This window comes from Dryobates pubescens, chromosome 24 (assembly GCF_014839835.1).
Source record: "Dryobates pubescens isolate bDryPub1 chromosome 24, bDryPub1.pri, whole genome shotgun sequence".
NCBI lineage: Eukaryota > Metazoa > Chordata > Aves > Piciformes > Picidae > Dryobates > Dryobates pubescens.
Window position 1 is genome coordinate 8,507,858 of NC_071635.1, and position 27,767 is coordinate 8,535,624.

The following is a 27,767-nucleotide window of genomic DNA, read 5'->3' on the forward strand; positions in this document are numbered from 1 at the left end:
AGCTAAAAAAAACCCCTGCCTCTTTGTAACTGTAAAAAGATGCCCCTCTATCCTTGTGTTATCAGTTCATTGCTCTTTTTGGTTTATACTTAACAGTGCAGCATCCATCTTAACATGTTCAAAATTAAAAAGCCCTCATTGATTTTTAAATTCTTGCTGTCACTTTCATTTTGATTAAAACGAAATACAGTTGCTTTTATCTCATGGATTTTTAAGGGTCTTTTGTACTTCTGGCAAAATTCTTTCCTTGCTTGAGTTCCTTATTAACAATATGCAAAACCTGGTCTCTTATGCAAAACCTTCTGGTCTCATCTCTAAGTCTATCAGATAAAAAAGGTCCACTAAATAATTTGTTATAATTTTTTTCTAAATTATTTTCCCTTCTCTTCACATTGAATCCTACCCAATTCGTAGCAGGGGATACTTCATTAAAATGCTGATGAGCCTCATCTTTACTGTAGTACAGATGAAATAGTAATTTCAATGACTTTGCTCAATACCAGAGCATGGTATTGTTGCCCTCTTCAAAATTATCTTCTGTTCTTACTACTTTTTCCACCAAAATCTGAAGGTTTTGTATGAATTCTCTCATCAGTAGGTACAGGTGTCAAATTTTTTTTCAAAAGTATCCAGGAACAGGGATTAATCTTGGGTGATATTAAAGATGAGAGTAAATAACCCAGTTTTGAACAAGTACACACAAGATGCAGGCTGCTGTTAGAAGCTTCAGTTGAAAGGTCTGGATCCTAACACCATTTACTGACAAATGGTTTTCTCAGGGTTTCTAATCCAGTAATTTATTGATTGTATGTGGGAGAGTTATTTGCTTGTGTTTCCCAAATAAGGAAATGTTTAAGTAGCAATCATTTTAACAGTAAAAACATAGCTATTGCCATTGGAATTCTGTAGTTTTGATAAACAAAGCTCTGACTGCTGTGAAGCCAAGTGAGTGGTAAAGCACTGACCATCCATTCACAAAATAAAACAACTTGCTGTCATCTTCCAGCTCTCATTCAAATGATCCAAGCATGTACTTGTCTGAGGTGTCTCCAGGTGATTTTGTGTTTGCAGTTATAGACCAAGTAGCCACAGCTTTGTGGGACCAGATAGGATATAAAAGAGCTTTTGATTTCAAAGCAACCCCACCAGATTCTTGAACCTTGAGTTTCTTGGGACCTTTTCTCCACTTCTGAAATGGGTTTTGTGGTTTGGGGTTTTTAGATGCTCCAGCTGGGCAGGCTGCCCAGGGAGGTTGTGAATGCCCACTCTCTGAAGGTGTTCAAGGCCAGGCTGGATGGGGCCTTGAGCAGCCTGGTTGAGTGGAAGGTGACCCTGCCTATGGCAGGGAGCTTGGAACTAGGTGATCTTTAAGGTCCTTTCCAACCTAAACCATACTGTGATAAATGATGCTTTTGTCATTTGCAAGCCATAGAACTAAGAGTCCTGTCAGAAATAAAATGTCCCTGAAAGGACCAAAATACTGCCAGAATTTGAGATTTTCATGAAGAATGACCACATATGGAGTACTTGTTGAGGAGGCTTTCCAAAGTCGAGATGTTGGGCACGCAAGACAGAAACAGCTTGCGTAAGCTCTGCTGTGTTCTCACTGTGGTGCTTGGGATGTCATTTATGTTCTTTTAATCTCCTCTTGAAACTTAACAGCATTGGTTTGGGTAAAAGCAGCCTGCTAACATATAAAGCAAGTAATTGATCTGGCTTTTTTCAGTAGAATGTGTTCCATACTTTGCCTTTTTTGGAAAGGAATATGTGAGCATTTATAAGTACTTCCACCAAATCATTACCAAGAGCAGAGGATTTCATGCAAAAGTGCCCTCAGTCCTCTCCCATGTGAACACTGTGGTTCTGATTTTACTTCAGCCAAAAATGTTCTCATCCCATCACAGTATGGATGTGGTATTCGCTTATCAGTCAAGTCTCTCCTGGTTTAATGCAAAGATCTGCTTTGAGAAATGATGTTTGGAGGTTTATCTCTAGGGAATGAATATTTAACAGAAGCAATAGGCCTGTGCCTCGTGGCAAAGCAATAGGTAGTTCTGAAATGAACATTTCAGGGATGCCAGCAGTCCCAAAGACTTTCTAAACTTTGTCTTTTAAAAAGCAGGAATAATTTGCTCAGTTGTGTGCAAACTAGGTGTTTGAGGTCAATATACACTGTTCTGAGCTACTACTGACTGGATGTGAGAAGTCTTTTCTAAGGAGGCAAAGACAGAACAAGAAACATATGAAGGAATTCCTTCCTCTCTTCTCTCTGTTTCGTTACTTCAGTAAAATTCAGTGTTTAGAGAACATATATGGACATCTTAGAGTTTCTTTGTGGACTGAGAGTCTTTATAACAAGGGGGAGAATTAAAAAGCTTTATTATTATTGTGAGATTTAAGAGAAAATATAAGAAAAATTAAAAGCTAACTTTATTCCTTCAAAAGAAGAGCACATATTTTCTAAAGATAAATTTATTGACTCAAGGTCTGATCTCCTGGAGCTGCCTGAAGACAATTAATTTCCTCTATTGCAGCTGCTGACTATGACTAAAAATGGAACCAAGTGAGACATTCTAATCTTTTAACTTACATGCTGGTGACTCTAATGACAGACAATAGTGATCCTATTGGTGGTAGAAAAGCCAGCCAGTAAGAGAAGATCAAGTGTTATTCTATCTAGTGTTCCACAGTAAAATTTTTGTATGCAACTGTTTTGTTTAAAAAGCCTTTCAAAAATGCACAATTTTATGTTCTTTTATGTCAGGTTTGGGAAAAAAGGCTGTTTCTTGTCTCTCTAAGTGTATACATCCAATTCAGAGAAGAGGAAGAACTTCCCTTTGATCTCTGTACTTAGGAAAAGCCAGTCTGAGGGGTCTTTCACCCACTTCATAGAGCACAAGGATGACTGAAAAAAAGTATTTGCAGTACCATCTGTTCAGCTTTTTTCTACTGCTAGTGAAATGTCTCTCTACATGAAAGTCACCAATGTTTTAGTCCTGGGAAATGTTGATTTTTGCAAGCCCACCAAGTTAGATCAGCTTAAATCAACTACAAACACCATTTACCCTTTTTATGTCATTCAACCTTAGATTGATTGAGTATTAAGTAAATGAAAGTAGATTAAACTTTATACGTTGGGAGTATTTTTTTGGGTGGACTTCATTTCGAGCTCATGTTCTGTAAGTTTTTCACACTGCTAAAATGGAACAAACAATTCTCGAAGAAAATGTAGGTGTGATCTGCCTTATGAGGAAAGGCTGAGGGAGCTGTGTCTCTTTAGCTTGGAGGAGTCTGTCAGGGTCACAGAGCACTGGAACAGGCTGTCTAGAGGGACTGTGGAATCTCCTCTAGAGACACTCAAAGTCTACCTGGTTGTGTTCCTGCGTGTGTGACCTGCTCTAGAAGAGGGGTTGGACTAGATGGATCTTCTGAGGTCCCTTCCAAGCCCTGACATTGTGTGATTCTGTGTATCACTCTAACAAAAAAAACACATTTGCATACATCAACTGACAATAATTACCACACTGGATCAATCTTGTGGTCTTGTTCTGCTTTAAGATACTCTGTGTTCATCATTTCACACACTTCCTATTGTGCCAGCGATGTCTTTCATCCTGTTATTTCATAGTCTCTATGCTTTGAATGCCATTGTGTTTGGCAAAAAGAGGAGGAGGGAAAAATGCAAACACCCCCACTGCCCTCAATTCTGGGAATTCTGTACTGCTACATGTACATTTTCTCAGTTTACATCAAGATAGAGCATTTTCTGGCACAGTGAAGGCAGCCCTGCAGGACTGCTTTGGCTGTGGCATCTGGAAAGCTGTTCCATTTATGGTAGATGATTACATTTTTACAAATTGAATGGAATAAATATTTACTGCTGCAATGAAAGTTTTACATGTGCACATTAAGCACTGAATAAATAAAACACTTTGAGTATATAACAGGGAAATGCTGATGGATCTTCTCCTTTCAAAGTGTATATTCCACTGTGGGAGATGGGGTTCAAAAATATTCCCTGAAGTGCATGTGTCTTCACAACATATGTGCAGCTCCTTTGAATGGCTTTGCCATTTAGGTAATTCAGCTGTTGTCTTTACAATGGAATTGGGAAGTCTCTAGAAAAACAAATAGAACACAAACAACTGTTGTTTGGACAGTGCTCCAGATGAGTACAAGAGGAATTTATGCTTTGTCTTCTATTTGTGATGATGATCTTTATAGTGTTCTGCAACAAGGGACGTAGTAATCCTGTTTGTAATTCCTTGTTTTATTAGTGTGAATTCTCTGCTTTTGATTACTAGTTTTCAAGTCCTGGGGCTCTGGCATGGACTTACTGAGCTTTCCTGACCTTGAATTATTGTTGTGCTGAAGATTTGATAGGCAAAAACTCTGTGCTGTGCATCAGGAAACAAAGAAGTTGGGGAGAGAGCCACAATTATTTGAAATAGACAAAAAACCACAATGTAATCCATTCCAAGGAATAATGTTTCTGTGTGCATATAATCAAACTTAACCTCTTCTTGGCTTTGCTGTAAGAAAGAGTAGGGATGAACTTTAATGTAAAAGGTGAGCAGTTGGTTGTTGCTTAGTGTATTAAAAAGGACTATAACTTGCATTTTGGGGGGATCCAGTATTTTCTTGCTGATAGTCATTAACATTCTTTCTCTCACTGGCCTTAATTGTCTTTTGCAACTATTTTCAGCAGCTGACCTAGTGCCTGGGGGGAATTTGAGTTGGTTTTGATGGTATTTAACAAGGTAGAAGATAGAAATAATGCTAAACTGTCAGACTTGTAAACTTTAGATTCCTTTGTCTTTACTAGATTCTCAGGAAATGGAGAGATCTTAGGGACCCAGATTCTGCTTTTCCTTGGTATGCACATCATTATGATCACTGTTAGTTTGAGCTGAGCAAGTCTTCTCCCTAGAAAGCTTGAAATACATACTGAACCTTAGAGTTGTTCAGTGCTTTTGTTCTGCAGCTGAGCGCATTATTGTTGCCAAATCAAGGCCTGAAATACAGTTACACTAACATGCACATTTGCTGTGAATCCATATCCCTTTCCAATCTCTTTACACTGCCTGAAAGAGTGATGTCACTGCTGCTGCCTGGCTGAGGACTTCTCTTTTGCAGGTGTAGTTGAACAGCGCTGTAATGCTTCCTCTGGCTTTTCACATCCTGATGCAGGAGAAAAGGATGGGTGTCAGCATTGCAGCTTCCAGAATTCATATTATTCCCTGAACCCTGAAAGTTCAAAGACAGGGATTCAGGGATGGTGGGATTCTCCAGGGATGGCTAGACTCAGCCAAGGCGTGAAACTTCTGGTGTAAGTGATGGCTTAGAATTTGTAAGCTGCTACAGGAAGAGTGAGATTTTGAGTGCTTTTGGAAGCAGCAGTGTTTGCATCAGTGGAGGTGGTACTGGAGAAGTGGATTGACAAGTGAACAGAGGTGGTTTTGGAAGGAAAAAAGCTACTTCTTGGGCATAACTTGATTGGTGAAGTTGGTGTTTTCCAGTCAGGTAACAAGAGTATGTCTGGATGGTGGGGAGTAGCTTTGACAAGTATTTTTCTCAAATGCTACAACTGTAGCAGTAAGGCCTTAAGAGCACTGAGGTAATCAGCATTGTTTCTCAACATAATAGAAACCATCTACTTTAATGTAACAAAAAGCGAATTATGATTGTTTGATTATAATGTTTATTTGTAAAACAAAACACTCTTTGCTTTTGTGTTGTGGTGTAACACCATCTAACTTTCTCTTGGTTTTGTCTGTTTTGTCTCCAGGAGATGTTCTAGTTGCTGTAAATGATGTTGATGTGAATTCTGAAAACATAGAAAGGGTTTTGTCTTGCATTCCAGGCCCTATGCAGGTATAGTAGTTGAATATTTATTTCAAATATCCTCTGGAAAAAACTCATCTTGTTTCTAGCCTTTTTTCCTTAGGAAACAGAACTTAGGTGATTTTTTTCATAGAACCTCCTCATCTACTTTTTGAACACCGTGGTTGATGTCAGTCAAACTTAATTTCAGAGTTTAATTCTGGGAAGTTCTGCAAAAAACCAGTGTCCCATTAAAGGACATGAGGTACAGCCCACCTGTTCTATATTTGGGTTGTCATCAGCCAGAGTCAGAAAACACACACAACATTGTGCAAGAGGTAGCAGCATACTTGTAGGTTTAGACTAACCATAACACCTGATCTTGTTGTCATGCTTGCAGAATTCTGAGTATTCATGTCTCTCTGTAAGAGAAATACTCACAGGCTCATAGAACTGTTGAGGCTGGAAGAAACCTTTGCTATGTACATATGTGGGGAAAAAAACCTATTTTATTACTTTTCTTGATCAGAAAACAAATTTATTATTATGGTAACCTTCATATCAAAACAAATTACTTCTGCTGAATACAGGGAAGTCACTCCTCTGAGACCTGAACAAACTTCTAAGCAGCAGTAGTTGTAGTTGTGGGTAAAGATGGCAGGTCTGATTGCTTTGAGGGTTGGGTTTTTGAACACTGTTCTCAGCAACTGAAGGACAAGGTATGTCATGTTCTGATGGTGTGGGTTATTGGGCTGGAGATGTGCAAACTGGCAATAGTGTGTAAGAAGTAAGATATTGACTGTGCCTGCCACAGAATAGTAGTGGCTTTTTTGCAATTGCCATTCTTAAGCCAGTCATAATTACTACAGAAATACTTAAATAATTCTCTCTCCATCGATATAAAAGACTCACAAACCACAGGAGAGTAAAAAGAAGCCTGAATTAGCAAGTAGTGCTGATAAAGCTGTTTCAGGGAATTTAAATAGAAAAGTTGATACCACTTTCATATTTAAAGAGAAAAATTAATTATTGAGTATTTAAAAGCTTTTAGATTAAATGGTTTACATCTTTCAAGACCAAAGTGATGAAGCTTGACAGAAGACAGCAATAAAAACTGATACATAAAGCCCCTCAAAACTGACATGATGAATGATTTTTTTTCTCCAAAATCTACTGTATTTCTCTTTTCTTATACCTAAATAACAATTTTGAAGCTATAATGAAGACTTAACCAATAAAGAATTAGGTAGGTGTTTCAGAATGAAACTAGGAGAGTGTCAATGGTCTGGGATGTCAGTAGCATAAAAATTAAGCATGTTGAGTAATTCTGCTTCAATCCACTTGCTGGTGGACAGGAAGATGAGGTAAAATTTGCAATTTATAGATATGAGATGGAGCAGGTTAAATTAGGGTGACTCTTACAGTATGTAACCTCTGGGTAGTTAGTTTGGGGTTTTTTCAGGTAGAATATATGAGGTGATAATAAGAGGAATTTTTTTGCTGTCCATAGATAAAAAGAAGTGGAAGTTTTGGATTCTGTTAAGCATGCTTCTGTTCACAACTTAGGTAGTGTGCCTGCAGAACTACATCTGCAGCTGCAGTAAGATTCAGTATTAGTCTGTCAGTTTAGGAAGCTGTCCAAGATACTTGACAGTATAAAGCTTGCCTAAGCTACCAGAGTTGTGGTCAGGTATTGGCAGAGCTCCATGGTAGAAAAGCCTTCTCTTGCCTGTCTTTGACTAAATATGGAGTTGCTGTAACTGTTATTAAATAGAAAATTCTGTAAAAAGCAGAGATTATATAGTTTATTTAATTGTATCCTTGCTAGATTAGAGTTTACATGTTACTCACTGCTAAAATGCATTGCAAACCTTTATGCAGCAGTTAGTTTTAATGCAAATTTAATGTTTACATAGTCAGTAAATCTGTCAAGTAGACAGCAATTACTTGAAATGTGTAACTGTTTGTCATGTTGGCTTTCCAAAACCTTTTATTAAAGTGCAATTACTCCTTTTTTACTGGGCAGTTTGAGTCAAGCCAGAAGAGTGATTGCTGAAATAGACCAGTGGAGAATTTAAATACAGAGTTCAGGGGTTTTTTGTGGTGTGGAACACTGCGCTCACGCTGCTGAAGGAACAGAGGGTTGTTGTTTCTGAGATTTAGAAATGAAGACAGCTGTTGGACAGCAGAATTGTTAATGTATTGTCATTCATCATACATTGCAAAACATCAAAAAAGGTGCAGTTTGATGCTGGTTTACCATAGTCTAAAGTTTCTGCTTTTCTGGGTTCAGTGCTAAAAATGACTGGAAGTCATTTCAAAAGCTAACTACCTAGATACTCTCAGTTGCAACATGTGGTACAACATCTCACCTTATTGTATTGCTGGAATTTTGTTTTCTTGCCTTAGGCTCTAGCTTCTAGGGATATAAGGGGTAGTTCAGTGTATTTATTGAGCAATAGCAGTCCAAATGCTACATCAGGCATTTAGCATTTTAATGGCAGAACTGCTTCTGTTTGTGTGCTTACATGTCACCTAATGAGTGAAAAGTCCCAGTTCTATAGCAGTCGATGAATGTGACAGTCCAAAGCATACCCCTCAATCAATGCCTGAGGCAGTGTGATAAACTTACATTCTGCTCTCCATACAACTTTACATTTCTGTAATCAAAAGAGCTGCTGCTGTTTTCTACCACCACAAGACAGAGAAGACGGACTACGCTAAAAGAAATTATTTTTCCTTGCCACGATAGCTGGAAGTTGCAGAACTATTTTACCCAAAGCTTTCTAAAAGGAATCAGTGTGAGGCAGGCATTCACAATCAGATATCTCAGCCTGAAATTTTGAGTTACAGTTGTGCAAACCATAAGCACACGGAAAACAAAGACCTAAAGCAGGAAATGGCAGGCAATCTTAAAAGGCAAGCAGTGCCACCAGCTCTGCCTAATAAAATCCATGTTCTAAGCCGTGCAGTTTTCTTGCAGATAAGCAGAAAGCTGCCTTTGGGGGCAGACCCAGAGTCTAACAGCCACATTGTCTGTTTCTTACACTGACAAATGTTTAAGTAAAGAGTACTGAGAAATAAATACACAGTGACCACTTCCAGTGGTCAGTAGTTGAGGTCCTGTTGGATTACTTACAGGTTTGTACCTTCTCCTTTTTAAGTCTAGTTCTTAAAATCCCTTTGACCTCCACAGCATTCTGTGGCAGTGTTTTACATAACTGATCTGTGCTACATTCATTGTAGTTGGCTTTCAAACTGCCATCTTATTAAGTATTGTTATGAGTAGTTAACTGTCCGTGTCTTATTCTTTGCAGCATTGCATGACCTTAGAAAATCATGAAATGTATGAAAGTCATGAAGTTCATGACTATGGAAAGTCACAAAATGTTCCACTTTCCTGAGTGGAAAAATCCCCAATCTGTGTACCTCACAGTTTGCTGTTACTGTCACCTTCATCAGTGCCTTCTTGCACTTCAATTAAATTCTTTTTGAGAACTGTTCCAAGTATGGAGAATGTGTTCATGCTCTGTATTTATAGAGTGGAACACAAACGTTTTCTGCCTCCCCATGCTTTCCTTTTCTGCTGTGCAGTACAAACACGTTCTAAGCTTTTGCCATTCTTTTCTACTGTGCACTGAATTGATCTTCCTCTTAAAGAAATGAAATTGAAGTTGTGAAAGATGTCACAGTCAGTGTTTGCAAGAAGATAATTCAGTAGCCACATATTTAATGAGATCCTGTGCACTGCTCACCTCCCCTCCACTCAAAAACATAATAGATTTTAGGGTATGTAGAACTGAAATCTCTTGGGAGTTTTCTATCCCAGCATTTTCCAGCCTAGATGGTCTTTTTCACAGGTTTTTTTTTAAGGCAGGAAATACATTGGAACTTTGACAAAAGTAAAGGGGACCACAAAAATGTCCTGTTTCAGGCTGCCAGAATGAATCAAGAAGATTTGGAAAGGAACATGTAGAGACATCTTTCTCAAAATACAGGGACTTCACACCTGAGTAGTGTGGTCTGGCCCACAGTGATGTGAGAGGCAGCACAGATGCCTGCTGGGGGAGGGAGAGTCGAAGTTCTGTTTGGCCCAATTTGTATTGAGCTCTTGTTTGGAGGGCCATATGGTTGTATCTCTAGGACAAGACAGACTGAGTTTGGGATTTGTTTTTTAAATAGAATAAAAGATAGACTGCAGCAAGAATTACATCTGTGCATCATTAATGTAGAGGCTGTAGCTGAAGTGTCATCAGTAAGTGTCCACAGACAAGATGTAATAGAAGTTAAGAAAAAGAACTGGAGCCTTGAGGAAATCTGCAAAAAGTTAAAGAGGGTACAAGGAAAATCCTTTGAAATCTATGCAGATGGCGTGACAAAGAAAGAGAACTGGGTCACAAAGTGCTGGAGAAGAAAATGTGCATCTATAAAACTGTGAATGACCAAGTTACTGGGTCTTAAAAAGCCACTGCTCCTAAGCTGGGTGTTTCTGCTCCTCAAGTCCTGTTAATATGCAGTGTAATGATTTCAAACTGAAATGATGAGGAGAGAGTGAGGGATGAGTTACTGTCAGAAGAGAAAGCGGTAGCACATGGCAAGAGTGCAGGATTGAGTGCAGTGTTACTCCAGTGAACAGGAAGAGAAAAGAGCAAAGAGCTGATAGCAGCCAAAACAGGAGAGGAAAAGATTGCTGAGAAGTGTTGGGAGGGAGTAGAGTTGAATGGGAAGGCGACAGCCAGTGACATAATGTAGATGGAAGAGCTGATGATGGCACCTCTCTCTCTGATCTAGTTTGACAGGCAGTGGGTGTTTAAAAGCATCATTACTTCTTGCTGGAACTACTCGCTTCAAGTGTGTGTATACACATACACAGTTACAGAAATGTAAATTATCTAGATTGAAATGTATAAATTACCTCTGCTTGGGCTCTCAAAACTTAACTGTAACTGGGAAAATATAAACCTTTTTTGTTGCATCAGTCATTGGGCTAAATTCTCACTGCCTTTAAAGAGCAGGATTTGGTGTGATGTTTTCTGTTTAGAACTTCCCAGTCAGTAGGCACATTAGGAATACTTCAAGGCAGACAATCCCGAGTAAAAACATGCCCACTTAGTTCAAATAGCTGTATTTTCAGTCACTTGACCAATGATCAGGTATCAGCCAAGGAAGTAAATCAATTTATTCTCCTCAGAAATGACAACTTTATGCTTAGTCATGAGTTAGGTATTTCTGTCATACCCTTCTTTCATACTAAGGATGAAGTGTTCATTCACAAGAAGTTGCTCACTGCTGGAACAACTAACAAACACAATTTTTGTGAGGCAGTGCTCCTAAAAAGGTCTGTAAAGCAAATTGTGAAACATTTCCACAGCAGATCTGGGTTTTGTGTTGCTTGTGAAGCAGGATATATATATTTGTTCTAAAATTCACATTTTTTCATTTCATTTGGTAACCAAGTAACAGTAAACATACAATTTTTGACAAAGTGAGCTTGATTATCTAAACTATAGTTACTTTTTAAGAGAAAATGCTCTGCTTATGCTTCTGATTTTAGTTTTTTCTTTCCTTCTGAAGACATAGCACAGCAGGGCATATAAAAAAGTCTCATGCTTCTTGCTAGCTCTGCCCAGTTGTTTAATACAGCAACAAAACTCTTGTTTGCTGACTTTTAAGGACAGTTAACAGAGTTAAAGTGTTGGCAGCTTGAAAGAATCGCTGAGTGTTAACAAATTAACAGACCTCTGCAGTCTAAGGTGAATTGATTTTCCTGTGGAAAGGTACCTGTCAGTGTGCTCTCATGGAAGAGCCTTGAGGATATACCCTCAGGAAAGTGCTGAGGTTTTGAAAGAAGCGGAATATTGTGTGTGTGTGTTTCAAAAGCACGGTAATAGGGTTTGTGTTCAAACAAACCCAGCAGAGTAAGTGTATTTTTTTCCATCCTCAAAACTGTAAGAATTTAGTCTGAAAACACACCAAACCACATGCTTGCTCATATGGTTCACAGAGCATGTAATAGCTGGCTTTGTCCTTAATAATAGGTGATTATGTAATGCTGAATATGTAATTGGCGTTCTTGAAGCAGCAGGGATTTCGGAACGCTTACATCTTTGTCAGTAAAGCTAACGAAACCTAATCTCTTAAAGGGCTCAAACTGCATCTATTGCATCTAAGGTATTTGTAAATGCAGTCTCATCTTCAGAATAATTCAATATCTTAATAGGTTAAACTCACACTCGAAACATCAATATTTGAGCCCGAAGAAACTTCTCAGCAAAGGTATAAACGGGCACAGTCAAGCATGAACAATCTGGTTCGGCTCTTGTGGGGAGAAGATAGGACAGACCTTCAACACACTGTGCAAGATGTGCCTCACATTGTTATGTTGCTCACAATGAAGTTGGACTCGGAAACATCTAAGGATGAGGTATGTGGCTAACTAAATACAACTGAAGATGAAAGGTAGCAACTGAGAGCAGCAGCTGCTACGCCTTTTGGTGTAACAAAAACCCCCAAACAAACAAAACAAAAAACCTTCTGGAGTAATCTGTAAAATGTCCATTTTGACAGAAATAAGCCCTGACATTCCAGAGGGGGGGGAAAAAGTTAGCACCACTGCTGACAAACTTACTGGATTTGAAATCAATTCAGTGCTGCTGTCTGTCTTTACATGAAGAACAGGCTAGAGGTGTTAACAGACAAAGTAGAGAGAAAATCAGGAGTTCGTTATTCTCTCTCAATGCTCGCTGTGGTGTTTTCAATACTCCTCTAAAACCTGAACTATGAAATCTGCCTAGCCAAGAAAATGTTACCCAGCAGGAGCTGTTGGCAGTCCCCATCCACAATCTGTCTAGCCCCTCCTGGTGTGTAATGCTAATGTGCCTTTCCTTGAGGACTCTGCATGTCTGCTGTTCACAGTCAGCTGTTGATTCTTGCCTGAGCAACATTTTTAAGCTACTGAAGTACTTTTGCTTTGTCCTGTAAAGCTTCCTTTCACATCTCTTTCCTTTCTGTGTTCCTCAGAAAACTGTTTTGCCAGTGGATGTATAACTCTCTGTAAGTCTGTGCAGATGTTATTCATGATGTAGCCATAGCTACAAATACCCCACTCCGAACACAGGGAAGACACAGAACAGTGGAGAGCAGAATTTGGCCTTTTGCCTGATCTGAAAGTGACAAATGAACAAAGTGGACTTTTTGGGAACAGATATTTGGAAAAGGACTCTTTTCCCTTTCTGTGAATTCTCCTTAGATACAGCACAGTGCCCCCATGGTTCAGATTATCTGTGATGCAGAGACATCGAATCAGTGCTAGTTTGCCAGGCGCTGGGATGGTGGGACAGTGATGGAGTGGGGAGCAGAAGAAAGTGTTTGTTTTCTCTCCCGTGAAATTAATCCTTGGATCCAGTTGATGCTCCATCCCTTTTCTGACATGTCTTTATTTTTTGAATGTTATTTTTCAACTGCTGGAAGTCTGTAGTGCTCTGTTGGTGACGTGTAGTACAGTGAAATATGACAGCTACACATAATGGAGGTTATTGCCTGTAGAAGGGACTGGGGATAAGAGCTGTAGAAAATTACATGGTATCATAATACCACATTAAAAATGTTGTGAAGTTTGCAGAGTTAAGTGCTTGAAAGTTAGGAAATGACAGATTTATGGCCACTTGTGCAACTTTAATTCAGCCCTTTTGTACATGCACAGCCTGGCATCTTGAAGCGTTACATTTGCCCTGAAAGAGGACAAGATGGGCTGATGGGTATGGATAAGGAAGGGCTATTAGGCACCCAAAAAATCCAGTACTTCATCATTCTGCAGCACTTGATTTTGTAATATGAATTATGCTCTTTTAATATATTTTTTTAAGGTATGTATCTTGCTGTAATACACAATGAAGCATGCTAACACTGAGCTGTGATATTCAGTTCTTGCCAGGCCTCTTTAAGAGACCACATTTTTTCATGGGAGGTACCTTCAGCAAAACTTTAGTTTATATCAGTGTCTCTTCTTTTTTTCCTTTTTTTTTTTCCCAAATAAACACAAGATGCTTTATCAGGGTTCACTCACTTACTGCAAATAGTTCTTTATTTTTTTCACTTGTGTTGTCCAAGACTATAATGTTCTGTGGATAGAAAAGCTGTGGACAGTTGCTGCAGACTTTAAGGCCAGTGTTTTCTTGATCACTTTATGAAATATTAAAAGAAAAGTTTATTCCAGGGCCTGTGACTCCTTTGTTGGTAGAATAGATATGCAAATATCTAGTTACAACTCCTGCACTTCAGAGTAAATGGAGTGAGTGTAAAAGTAAAATGTTTTGTTTTCTTTACACTCTCCCAAGAAAGAGGATTAACCCTGAATGTTGAGCAGAGGTAAAAAGAGGGATTGTAATGCACTTGTTCTTGCTTCATACCATGGAAGAATTGTTTCCTGAGAAGTCTTGGCAGTTATGTGGCCCCTAGTCTCTGATTTTGAGAGAACTTTGCTGATGTAACCAAGTTTTTTATAACATTTCCTAACAAAAGAATGTTGCCTTCTTCAAGGCATTTGTATTTAGTTTCATTTGGTGAACAGTAAGCCACAGTTCTCCCTCCAGATTAAGTTTACAGCTGCAGTTCAAAATAGCAGTGAGGTTATTGTACACCTATGCCATATTGCACAATAAAAAGTAATGATTCTTTACCCATCTCCAAAGGGGGTGCAGTATGCAGATGGCATCCATGTAAACAATGGCAGCTAGAACTAGTAACTAATGCTTTCACTTGCGGGCTTTTGGCACCCAAAAATAGAATGAATGAGCTGTGAAACTTGTAAGGTCTGTCAGCTCTAAAGGAAAGCAGTACTAGGAATCATTTGGAATGTCTGCAAGCATGTGGGGAGTGGCCCATGATTTCAGTGAGTAAGGTAGATCTTGTATGTTTCATGGTTTAGATCAAGGTGGGTATGATGATGATAACATCTGCTATTTGTACCAGCACACAGCTAGAACATCTTTGTGTTGGAACTGATGCTGGTGATGCCATGTCCTAAAAGGAGTTGTGTTCATATTCCTCCTACCTGATAGTGTTACTGGAAGCATGTGTTGAGCATCCTGGCAAAACAGGCACTGCTGAGTAGCTGTTCACAGCTTGGCTCATACTGACACTGACTTGCACATCCTGTAGCATTTCTCCTTGTTTCTATGATTTCTATGTTAATCTCTAAGAAGTCATGGTTGTCCTTTATTTCCTGTTTCTTTTTTAATCTTATGAAAGCTGCAAATAAAATCCCCTACTGTCAGTGCACTGTGTTTGAAGATTAGAGATTTTTAGCTGGTCGGCACCATTTGGACTGAATTTCTTTGAGACATTTCTAATGTTGTCAAGACTGCACTAATTCATTTTCCAAAACTGTTATTTAGGTTCAGTTTGAGAAATCAGTAATATAGAAAAGGGAAGCTGTTCACTAAGCCAATAGTTTAGACAGTCTGTCCAGGTTCAGGGATTGGAAGAGGGTTTACATGTTTTAGAAATGAGCTACTTCTCATTTATTAATTCCATTGTTACTGGCCTATGAACTTTCACCTTGCTTTGAAGACAGCTGAACTTGGGTGGTGGTCTGTGCTGAACGTTGCTAACTCATTAATATATAGATGTGATACAGCTATGACCTTTTGTTACAGTTGTCTTTTCTCTCCCTGGGAAAGTGTACAGATGATTCTCAAATGAATTTTATGTGAAGGCTCCAGTTCATAGTGGGGGGGGGGAGGGGGAAAGGCTCTTTCTAGTTCTTTGTCATGCTGTAATTAGAAAATGGCAGAGGTTTTTTTCCAGCTGAGGGATTGATTCAAGCAAAAAATCCTTGTCACTAATGAGTATTTGAAAATAGAGCTAATTAAACTGGGTAAGAATAAAGAGTTTGTCAGGTCCTTCTGTACTGAAAGTCTGCCGCCTTTTAATCATGATGAAGGAAAATTTTCTGACTGATATTGGCACTGGAGGGATGTGCTTAGTGACATAAATGGGAAAGTTAATCATGTCTGCATTTCTTGTGTTGGAGGAGAAAGATAATTTATTATACTCTTTGCATTTGATGTGCTTAGTGTCCCATGCGTTATTTCTGGCCCATCATGATTTGGCAGAAAGGCAGAAAATGTGATAGAACCTTTCATGGGTTTTGAAAAAAAAATAGGTGCCAGGGGGAAAAAATTACCTTGTTTTGTTTTCCATGGGCTTAATTAGTGATTTTGATTGTGATTTTTGCTTTACTCAAGTAACAGCTAACTTTCTTCACAGCAAGAAATTCTTTATCAGTACCCCATATCAGAAGCATCCCAAAAACTGAAAAGTGTGAGAGGAGTATTTCTCACACTCTCTGACATCCTGGAAAGTGTTACTGGTACCCAGATTATCAGGTAAAAGTATTTGAAATGTAATGTATTACTACTTTTATTGTTGTATAGATAAGTACATACATGGGCCATGCATCAGGTTCTAGACAAAACCAGGGTGAGTCTCTCACATAGAAGCATTAAAAACATCCAACAGACAAATCCATCCATTGTTTGGTGAACTGTGTTTGTGGTATCATCAGAAAACAATACAGAAATCCTTGATAGCTTAGATTCACCTTCCCTTTTAAAGTTTTCCTTTCTTATTTTTTGGACATGTCCAGCTTTTAAAAACATCCAACAGACAAATCCATCCATTGTTTGGTGAACTATGTTTGTGGTATCATCAGAAAACAATACAGAAATCCTTGATAGCTCAGATTCTCCTTCCCTGTTATGGTTCTGACTTTCTTATTTTTGAATTCTAAGATACAAAAGCATTTCTGCTGGTCTTCATGAATTGTCTCATCCCTTCAAAAAATTTAATAGCTAATGCCCAGGTCTCCTATGAAGCTTTTCCTATCAGAAGAGTAAATTATGATTGTGTCTGCACATGTATTGTGTATGTTTTGGGATGGCAGTGTTTGTTTCTTTGTACTTAATTGCATTGTAAAACTATCACTTGTTTTGTTTGGAAAGCAGCTTTGGTTATGTGAAGGATAAAAACTTTCTGGACATACTAAGGTATTTTTTAACCAGTTAAATGACAGCATTGGTTTATTCAGTACTGTCAATTTTACAGTATGAGTGACTCAGTGAAGCAAGTTAATCATGTAGCTGTATCCTAAAAGTTACATTCTTAAATCTTTCAAGCTTAAACTAGAGTCATCACCCTTTTCTCACTTTAAAATTTCTAACATGGTAGTAAGAAAGTGTTGCTATAAATTTAGTGTTTGAGACCATTACAGACCTTAGTTTTAGCAGCAACCAGTACATTTAATCTGATAATCTGCTGTGTAATGTACGGTTTACTGCTAATTAGAACATTGAGTCTAATTCTGTTTCATGTTCTATTCCACTAAATGGCTCAAATGAAAGTTCTGTGTCTTTTGGGATTGCTGAGCTTCATAGGGCAAGTTTCTGTAAAAGGAGACAGCCTGAGAGTTCAGGTTTGTTTCTTACTCTGATATTATCTTCAAATACCCCTTGGAGTCTTCTGAAAAGATTCTGCTATGTTCAGACCCTTCATTAGTACCTCGGGTTACCTCGCTGTGATCTGAAATGGCATTAATTTCCTAAGCTGACTGTGTTAAATGCTAGACAGGAAGACCTTTAAAGAGCATCTGAATCATGCAGAAGACAACTGTGGTGCTTCAGTAGCGATTGTTCATCCTTTATATTTGTATCCTTGAAAATATTACTACTGGTGTGATCTGTTTGGAATTGAAATCAGTCAGTCTTGGAGTTCTGTTATAATGAATAATTACCTCTCCCCGCTGCATGCACATGATTATACATGAGAGCAGGAGACTTTGCATATAAAATACATATAAATCATTCTGGCTTATAATGGGGGTCTTTTATCACTTCAAAGTGTTAACAGAAGTACTTCTGGTTTGTTTTTTCTAGTTCTTCCCTTTTCTTGTGTGAAAAACTAGTTCAAGTTGTTTACTGGAAAGAATCTGACAAGTTGCTTGTAATTGGCCTTCCTGAAGAAAAGTGAGTGTAAAGTAAAATGCTTTGTTTTCCTTTTAATTTTATTTTGTTCCCTATTATACATCCCCAATTTGTATTCTTTGGCCTAAAACAAGTTAAAAATAGAGCTCTTTAGAAAGTGAAAATGCTTATTCATGTTAAAGATGCTATAACCACAGCTCTGTGTTTTCTGTTTTTCAGTGTTCCGCTTCCTCAGCTGAGAAACATGCTTGAAGATGTTGTCAGGACCTTGAAGTTTATGTATGGTTCTTTAGACAAGTGAGTTCTTTCCAAAGTGTTTTCAGTTGCTAATTTTCCATTGATGCTCATTGAAGAAGACAGCTAGTAGTGTTAATTTTAATCCTGACATGGAATTTCTTTGAATGTTCCTTTATGCTTGCACAAAAAGAGAGAAGACTCCAGGGGGACCTTACAGCTGCCTTCCAATATGTGAAGGGAACCTGCAGGAAGGCTGGAGAGGGACTTTTCATAAGGGTGTCTAGCAACAGGACAGGGAACAATGGTTTTAAGCTGAGGGAGAGCAAGTTTAAACTGGATCTTAAGAAGTTCTGCAGTACAAGGGTGGTGGGACTCTGGAATAGGCTGCTCAGGGAGGTTGTGGATGTGTCCTCCCTGGAGGTGTTCAAGCCCAGGTTGGATGAGGCTTTGAACAGCTGAGTGTTGTTGATAGGTGTCCCTGCCCATGGCAGGGAGGTTGGAATAGACAATCTCTAAGGTCCCTTCCAATCTCAGCCATTCTATGATTGAAAAAACAGAATTCTGTTCTTCCTGCCTTTTGTTGGTCTTAACTCCAGCAATATTTTTTTAAACAGTCTTTGTTACTTCAGAAACTGTTGTCCTTGACTAGGTTAAATCATTCACATAACCTTAGTCACTGTGGATGTCAGCAGCACTCTGCAAATGTTACCCTTTGTGCTCAAGTCTATAGGACATGCATATGAATCAGTGTTGTAATTTTAATAAACACTCCAGACTTCTCAGCTTTACTTGGCAGAGTCTTTCTCTGCAGTTGGAAATTGCACAGAAAATTCTCTGTCTGACTGTAACCTAAATAAAATTGCTTAGGTAGGCTACTCATATGCTTGCATTCAATTCAGGGTTGAATTGAGAGGGCTGTAGAGAAAGAAAAAGAATAATGTTCATTTCCAGAAGGATGAAGATGATCGCTGTCTCAAGTTGCTGCAGGACATGGGCTGTAATACTATATGGCTGTAGCTTTTCCTTTGTTTGCAGGTACTGCCTGGATGTTAGCCTAGTGGATTTTTTCATGTTTACATGTTTAAAATGAACGTTAAAAAAAATCCAACCATAGTATTGTGCTGTAGAGACTTCTGCAGCACAGAGGGTTATTTAAACAAGCTACAAGTTTCTCAGTGTTATTCTAACTTGGAGTTCATGTTTGTTCAGTGCCTTTTGCCAGGTGGAAAATGTTTCTCGCCTGGATCATTTTTTCAACCTGTTCTTCCAGCGTGCACTTCAGCCTGCGAGACTCAGGTCGAGCGGCAGCCCCAGCGCTCAGCACTACGATACCTGCAGTGCCTTATTCTGTGACAGTCTGCCTGGCCTGCGCTGGCTGACCTTGCCTCAGGAAATCAAGGTCATGTCATTTTCAGATCTCTCTAGAAAAACTTGTGTATACAAGAGGCCAGGAAATTGATGCAGGTGTCTTCTGCCCTTACTGTGTTAATTTACCTAAGGGCTCTGTCCACCCCAGACCACTCATTTTCCTACAAGATCCTTTGTTGAAGTTTGGAACTGCTCAGTCGTTCCCATGGGAACATGCTTTTGAACTTTCAGGACTTAAGGACTGGTCAATGATCGCTGTTAAGTTTCGCATCAGACAGACCTTCTGGCACAGAGTAGATTAAAGATCTCTCCCTTTTTGTTTTTATGGGTATTTTGTTTGCTTCTGTTTGGTTTTGTTGTTTTTTCTGTTTTCTTTAAAAGCCCAGTCCTTGGGGGACAGTGCAACCCACTTGGATAAATAAAGCATCCCCAAGAAATTATTTTGTAGAGCACTAGAGCAAAAATTTAAGCAGTGTCATGTTCTTCAGTGGTTTCAGTAAAACTTACATTAACAGAGAAATTGGCAAGCTGAAAGTGGTGCAGTAGAACAAAGAAAATGTGTGAGAAAGTTTTGGCAATTTCCATAGAGACAAAACCTAAATCCATTGTGAAAAAGATTTTTCTAATAACTCAGTTGGATACAGTAGCTTGCCAGATTTCAGAGCTGTCTCTGGCCTTCAAGGGGCAGTCTCTAGTCCCAATGTTTTAAAGCGCACAAAGTAAGAGTGACAGCTCTTTTATACCCAACAGTGGGTTCAGCAGGCACACAAGCAAAGAAGCGTTACCGTTTCAAAGAGGAGGGAAATACACAGCAATTAAGAAGGATTTTTCTTTCCTCTGCTGAATTGAGGTGTCCCTGATACTTGCTATTGCTACTAAAAAGCATGTGCAAACTTTTATCCCTTAACTTTGTACTTGTGGATCCTAATCTTTCGAGACGGGCAAGACAGAGAGAACTGCTGTTAGTGTAAGTTGATGTGATGGAAGCCTCTACAAAAATGTACTGCTTAAATATTTCAGGTGGAAGTTGACACAGCACTGAGTGACCTGGAAGCAGCTGACTTTGCAGAGCTGGTAAACATTTTTGTTGTTTGCACTGTACAGTATCTCTTTGCCTTGGTGCCATTTTCAGGACTTAAAAAACCACTAATTTCAAACTCATCCACTTTTTTTTAATCAATTGGGAGTTACCTGTCATGGACGGATAAGAACTAAATAGCAAGTTGTTATTTTGAGGTGAAAATTGTTGGGGTTTTTTTTTAGTGACTCAAAAGTCAGTAATGGAGGCTAAAATTTGATACTGTTCATATTATCTGCTCTACTGATAATAAGAAGTAGTAAAAAATGAAAGTGTTAAATCAGATATTGATTAAAATTGACTGGAATTAGTGGACTTGTATTTGGTAAATTAAAAATCTGACTTAAAAGTTAAGTCATGCTTTTTTTCCCCACAGTCTGAAGATTATTACAACATGAGAAGATTATATATGATTATGGGCTCTTGTCTCTTCTACAAGGTAATATTAGCCATGAAGGCCTAAAGATGAGGAAATTTATCTAGAAGTCTAACCCAGGCATGGAGTAACTCTTTTCAGAACCTCACAAATATGAAGAAGATATACGAGTGCTTTAAATGTGCATATATAGTAACAGACCTAAACCTCAAAGAATGCAAGAGAAACCATTAATGCTCAGAAGTGATTTGTAGTGGGTGATCAGTAAGGGTAAAATGCTTGTTTGAAACTGGTGTATAATCCAAGGACTGGAGAGAGACAGTAAGAAGAGAGTAGGAAGAGTAAATTCAGATGAGACTGTGTTATATTCTAATAGGGATTATTTTGTTCATTTGCCATTTTTAATAAAGATAACAGGTGATGTGTTGTGAATCTGTCTTTAAATCCAAGGCTTGAAAACTTGGATTGAGAGCTTTTCTCACCTTGGCCTCAGTTGTAAATGTATTGTTATTAAAAGTAGACAGTGCATTCAGTAGTATAAAGAGGAAGGTAACAGCTTTGCTTTAAGGAAACTGATCTTCTGACAATTTTTATCATGCAATTGTTCTTTATGCTGGTAGTGTTACAAAACTAAGCTGTTAGCACAACTGGAACTGCAGAGTATCTACCACTAACTGTAATGCCCTTAGTGCCAGAGGCACTGTTGTACTGTCTGTGTTCTTTGGAAGTGTTACTAATTCCAGTGAAAGCTGAGTGGTTTTTGAGAGAAAACTAAAGGAGAATTAAAGCACCTTCACTCTGTTGCTGTTTTGCAAGCTGTTAAAGCTCACCTTTGATAACTTTGATATATGCTGATGTTATATTTCAGTACTTTGATTCAAAAGCTTGGTATTACCTGTTGTACAGCTCCATACCAAAAAGATGCTTTCTGCCCAGAAGGCTTTACAGTCTCAATGCATGTAGAGCATAGATATCCTTGTATGAAAAGTACTCTGAAATGAGAAGTGGTATTTCTTACTGAATACATTTCCTTTTCTGTGTTTAATTAAGGGTTACTTGATTGGCACTCACTTGCCAAAGGAAGATCTTGTTGATATAGGTTTGTATTGTCGGCACTATTGTCTGTTACCCTTGGCAGCAGAGCAGAAGATTGGTCAGTTAGTGATATGGCGAGAAGTGTTTCCACAGCACCACATCCAACCATGTGACATTTCAAGTTTTACAGGATACAGGGAACCTGAAGCAAGATACTTTTTACTGATAGTTGGCTTGGTGAGTTCATGTTTGCAGTATGCTCATTGTCTGATACTGTTTTGCCATTGTCTGGTCAGTAAGATCAACAGCAGGGTTGGTGTAGGTTGGATATAAGGAAGAAGTTATTCAAAATGAGAGCAGTGAAATGCCGGATCAGGTCGCCCAGGGATGCAGTTGGTGCCCCATGCCTGGAGATACTCAAGGTCAAACCTGATGGGGCCCTGAGCAACCTGATCTAGTTGATGTCCCTGCTCACTGAAGGCGGGTGGGATAAGATGACCCTTGAGGGTCCCATCCAGCCTGATGCAATCTGAGAATCTGTGAATATTTCCATGCATTTTAGTTACTAATTTTTACAAAATATTCCTATTACAACTGTTTCATGGGATGCAACACCTCTGCAGGTAGCATTTGTAATACATTTGCAAAGCTTGAAAGTTTAAGTATAAATTCTTATTTCTATGTCTTGTCACTTCAGTTGAAAATATTTTAATGTGTAGCTTTTACATTTGCATGATTAACTGAAGTAATTAGGACAAAACCCTGACTCCTCTGGAGATGAGGCAGCAATGTTAAATACAGTGCTGTATTTTGCCCAAGTATGAGACATAAATAAATGTAATACACTATGTGCTGTATATGAAACAAAAGGCTAATGCTGCTACCTCCATCTTTACAGAGACACTTCATGCTGTGTGTCCTGCTGGAGGCAGGAGGCTGTGCATCAAAAGCTGTTGGGAATCCAGGACCAGACTGTATATATGTAGATCAAGTCAAAGCCACTATACTTCAACTGGAAGGCATAGAAGCTAGCATTGAGGAAAGGCTGGATTCTCCTTCTGTTCCACCTTTAGCTTGTGCTGACTCATTCCTTCCTGCTGCACGTGACAAACTGGAGATCTTGACCACCTCACCCATCCTAAGTAAGCTACAAAATACTTCCAAATCAGTAACCACTCCAGCAAGCAAAAGGACTCTGTTTGGTGACTCTTCCTTAACGACACGTAAGCCAAGCCCTACAAGAAGCAGTGGAGGACCTGACCACGGTAATGAAGCTCCTGTGGAAGATGAAAGCAGTAATCCACAGTCTTCCATAGATCAGGTGTGAGAACAAAGATAATTGATAAAAACAGATTAATTGATTTTAAAAAAAGATAGTCTTGAGAAGAGAAGGCTGAGAGGGGATCTCATCAATGTCTACAAATATCTGAGGAGTGGCTATCAAGAGGAAGGTGCCTGGCTCTTTTAGGTGGTACCCAGTGATAGGACAAGAAACAACAGGTACAAGCTAGAACACAGGAGGTTCTATCTCAACATGAGGAGACACTTCTTTACAGTGAGGGTGATGGTGCACTGGAGCAGGCTGTCCAGAGGGGTTGTGAAGTCTCCTTCTCTGAAGACTTTCAAAGCCCACCTGGATGTGTTCCTGTGCAGACTGCCCTAGGTGATCCTGCTTTGGCAGGAGAGTTGGACTCTCTGGAGGTCCCTTCCAATCCCTAATATTCTGTGATAAGGTCCTGGTGGGCTTGGGGGACTTGTAAGAATAGTTCTAATAGTTTCTGAATTCAGTAGAAAATAACTGTACTGCCTTGGGAAGCTTTGGGTCAGCCTCAGAGCCATCACTTCTGAAATTTTATCATTACTTGTAAATATGTAGTTTTTTTTCACATGAGTGAAGGGGACATGGCTGCTTTGGAATAAGCAGAGATAAGTGGAAAATATCCCCAAAACAATAACAGTGTAAACAAAAGTTGCCAGAACAAATTGCTCTACAGTTGTGCAACTGCTTCTAACCCATTTTGGTCTAAAATAGGCTATAAAATACATGTATACAAGTTGATGAAACTGTTAGGCCCTTTTGAAATTGCTATGCTATTTCTCCTAAGTAGGTGATTTATTATTTGACTGTTTTTTCATGAGCTGTGTTTTCTTTGTTACCTCATCCAGCTGCTTGTTTTTCAGGCCACTAGAAAAAAACATACCTTACCAAACCCCTTTCATTTAGGAAGCCTCAAAAAGAACCTCTCAGAGAAAGATACAGAACTTCTAAATGCTATCAAGTAAGAAATTATTTCTCATTAAGTATTTATTTTTCAGGCCCCACTTGTATTGTTTGGGGCTACTTTGAAAAGGCACAGATTGCAGAAGTTCCTGCATGGTTTTACTCTAATTAAAACTTTTCTATGCGAGGTTTCTCAAAAGTGAAGCTCTCAGATGGAGAGCTTCATTAGATAAAATGACTGTTTCTCAGGAATGTATCAGTAAAATACTTGCACATGTCCCACATCTGTATGACCTTGGAAGCTCAAATAAAAGAGGTTTTGAACCACACCGACACCTTGTACCTCCCAGGTGTCCAAAGGACCAAGAAGCCATGATCTTCCCAGTTCCCATTTGTTGCTTGTGACAGCACAGTCTGCTCTGGCCTTTTGTTTGAGCTCTGATAAAAAACTTTTCTTTCTTTTAAAAAAAAAAATGTATGAGCAGTCCAAATCAGCAGTATTTCCTTGGTGTAGAAATAAGCAGCTTTTGATTGTCTGCATCATTTTTGTTGCTGTTTTGTAGTTACCAGAAAAATAATTCTGGAGTAAGAAAGAGAAGTGTTGTTTAACTAAAACTTCTTTCCATATAATTTTAATATGAAGTGAATTCTTCTGTGGGTTTTGCTGTTTTTGTATTTATTAAGGTTGACATCTGGTCCTGAGAATACCCTCTTCCACTACCTATCTCTGGAAACCATGCAAGGGATCTTTATTACTCCAACTCACAAAGAAGTAGCACGGCTCGGTGGCTCCATCCACCCACAGCTGATTGAGAATTTCCATCGTTGCTGTCTCTCGATTCGTTCTGTTTTTCAGCAGTCCATGAGGAAAGAGGTATGAAAGCTTTGTTTTCTGTTTCCATTCTCAGTATTTCACTTTATTAAGCAGCTCCCTAGCAGGAGTATTTACATGTGTCTGGTTGTTTTTAAAGCTACTTGTATTTTTACTATTACGGGCAGGTTCTTTTTCTCACTATCCATCCAAGTGTGTATGAAATGATGGCTCTCTTTCCCAACAAAAATGCCCACACAGTACATACTCCATGTCTCCAGTAGAGTATTTTCTTAGTCTGTTTCATATTGGGAATCTTGTTTGCAATTTCATAGAATGGTTCAGGCTGAAAGGGACCTTAAGAAGTCATATATTCCAACCTCCCCACATCAGCTAGACCTGGCTGCTCAAGGCCTCATCCAGCCTGGCCTTGAACACCTCCAGGGAGGAATCATCCACAACCTGGGCGTCATTTAGCAAAAAGTTTTAGGTGCTGGGTTCAAGAGCTGTTAAGTAGCAAAAGAGGGAATTTTTTTTAACCATTTCATTGCTGGGAGGGGATTTCAGATTGACAGCAGAAGGAAATTTAGGGTGTCTTATTTTCACAGGAAGTGTTTCATATGAGCAGTCACAGGTCAGTCACCCTTCACTGTGCTGCCAGTGTGTCTGAACAATGAGTTGGAGAGGGCCTCTGACAGCGGGCAAGTTTTTCATTCTTAGTGCCTTTCATCTTTATGCTACCCAAGGTTGCTTGTACATTTGCTGTCCACTAATGTCTGTAGTCATTTGTTCATGTGGATATTGGTCTAACAGAAGACTGGCCACAATGATCAATTCCCTTCAATTATGCTGCCACATCTCTTGGAGTTTAGATTAGGTGGAATGCCAGAACAGGTAAGGCTTTTTTCCCTTTACAAAGATACTAATTCAAGCCTTGTTCTAGGCTTGGCTTGAAGTCTGATCCCAGGTGCCAGAGCTTTATGTGGGTACTTCGTATTTAGATCAGACCTGTCCATTTGTAGGTTTAATATCAGCAACTGTACTGCCTTCTGTTAGATTACAAATTTCTGTTTATTTCACATAATCCATCTGGAGTGAGATGCTGGTAACAACAGAGAGATCTAAACAATAGGTACAAGAGTGGATTCATGAGATGCTCTGTTCAGATCAGACATTTTGTGTCCAGCGCATGCTGTGTGGTGCTAAAAGTCTGGATTGTTAACTGCACAGTTGATTTTTATTGACATGAACCAAATTAGGGTAATGTTTCATCTCTGTTAATTTTGTGACCTGTTTTATCATTTTGGAACAGAAGAGAAATAATTAACCATAAACCAAAGTGGAATACTGTCTATCAGTTCCATTTTTTAGCTCCTGAAGTGACAGTCCAAGTGAATTAAATGACAAATGGGGAATGGCAGCACAAATGGAGGGAACACGGTTTGCAAATAGCAGTATAATTGTTCTTAATGTTTTCTTGAAGTTACCGAAGATGTCACTTCTGGTTAGAATGATGTGCCTTGTAAATCATCCAGGAATTTTTAAGTGTTAGGAAAATAGGTTAATTTAGTGGATTGTTTTGTCAGCTTCATGTGACACTGGGCTTTGGCTGAGTAGACTTTGGCTGCGAGTCATGTATTTTGGGCACTTCTGTAGGGAGATGTGGAAACTCAAAAGCAAGCAGAGAGCATATCCAAATATTTCTTATCAAGTTGCCTCTGATGCTGACAATTGTTAAATAGTTTATAGTTCAAGGCGAAAGAGCTGAATAAAGAAACCAGTCTACTATTAGATGTAGCTCAAAGAAATTGAAAAACTCACACTTGAAAGTCAGAACTTCAGCTTCTGGTTTGGCCACAGCTACCTCAGCACATGCTTTTCTGGCTTCTTCAGATGGGAGTATAGTAGGCAGCTGCTGGGTTCACTCTGCTCTGAAAATCAGAAAGAATTGATGAACATGTGCTGCAGAACAAAGTTTGTCTTTTAGAGAAATTTGGGGTATTTTGCATGTTGGCTCTAGATCTTCAGCACCGTATCTTCAATATTGCTGGCAGATTGAAAGATGTGGTTTCTGCTTCTGCATATGGCAGACAGAAGTTCCTTGACTGACTTATTTTTTAACAAAACTTCTCCTTCACCTTTGAAACAACTGATTGGAACAGAACTTTCCTTGATAGATCCAGAGATGCCCCAGCTTAGTTATTTGTTTGAAATAAGATTTATTTCAAAGGGATTTCCTCGCCTCTTTCCATAATCTCATGTCACTTCTCATACTTCAAAAGCAAATAAAAGATTTAAATCTTTGGGTTTTCATTATTATGGAGACATTTACAAAAAAGTAATGAACTGCCTTTGACTTCAGTAGGGAAGGAGTAAGGAAGGAATTTCAGAATTCCTCCTATGTTGATCTCCAAGGGGCCTTTTTTCCCCTCCCATTTCTGGTGAAAGATACCATGGCTTTCATGGACTCACTGGACTGTTGTGCACCAAGGCAGCTAAGAGAGAAAAGCAGTTTCAGTGCCTGCAGTTTGATTCCTCATCAAACAGGTACCAGGAGTTCAGTTAAGAAATAAGTGGGACTTTTGCAAGGCTTATTCAAAGGCTCTGGACAAAACATAGCCCTAAAAGCTCATCAAAACTTGAATATGTCTTTATTTTCTGTATATCTTACACACTGATACTGAGTAAGAGCAAGGAAATGCTGTGAGCGAAGTGCTTCATCTGGGTATTTACAAAAAGAAATTCCTCCCTGGCCAAGTTTATTCAACAGACTTTTACCATCACTGTTCTTAATTAGAGAAGCATACAAAGAAAGATGAAACCTTTAGTTGTTGTTT

At 38.9% G+C, this 27,767-nt stretch overlaps 1 protein-coding gene across 1 annotated transcript in view; it reads left to right on the top strand.

Moving 5' to 3' along the window:
* INTU (inturned planar cell polarity protein) overlaps positions 1–27,767 on the top strand; it is a 38,210-nt gene that overhangs the window by 8,780 nt on the left and 1,663 nt on the right. Inside the window, exons 3-14 of the mRNA XM_054172717.1 lie at positions 5,789–5,874; positions 12,044–12,247; positions 16,093–16,211; positions 17,757–17,846; positions 18,024–18,101; positions 19,251–19,440; positions 20,430–20,483; positions 20,864–20,926; positions 21,914–22,135; positions 22,797–23,219; positions 24,080–24,177; positions 24,804–24,993. Of these exons, the coding sequence (XP_054028692.1) occupies positions 5,789–5,874; positions 12,044–12,247; positions 16,093–16,211; positions 17,757–17,846; positions 18,024–18,101; positions 19,251–19,440; positions 20,430–20,483; positions 20,864–20,926; positions 21,914–22,135; positions 22,797–23,219; positions 24,080–24,177; positions 24,804–24,993 (1,817 nt within the window). The remainder of the gene's footprint in view (positions 1–5,788; positions 5,875–12,043; positions 12,248–16,092; positions 16,212–17,756; positions 17,847–18,023; positions 18,102–19,250; positions 19,441–20,429; positions 20,484–20,863; positions 20,927–21,913; positions 22,136–22,796; positions 23,220–24,079; positions 24,178–24,803; positions 24,994–27,767) is intronic.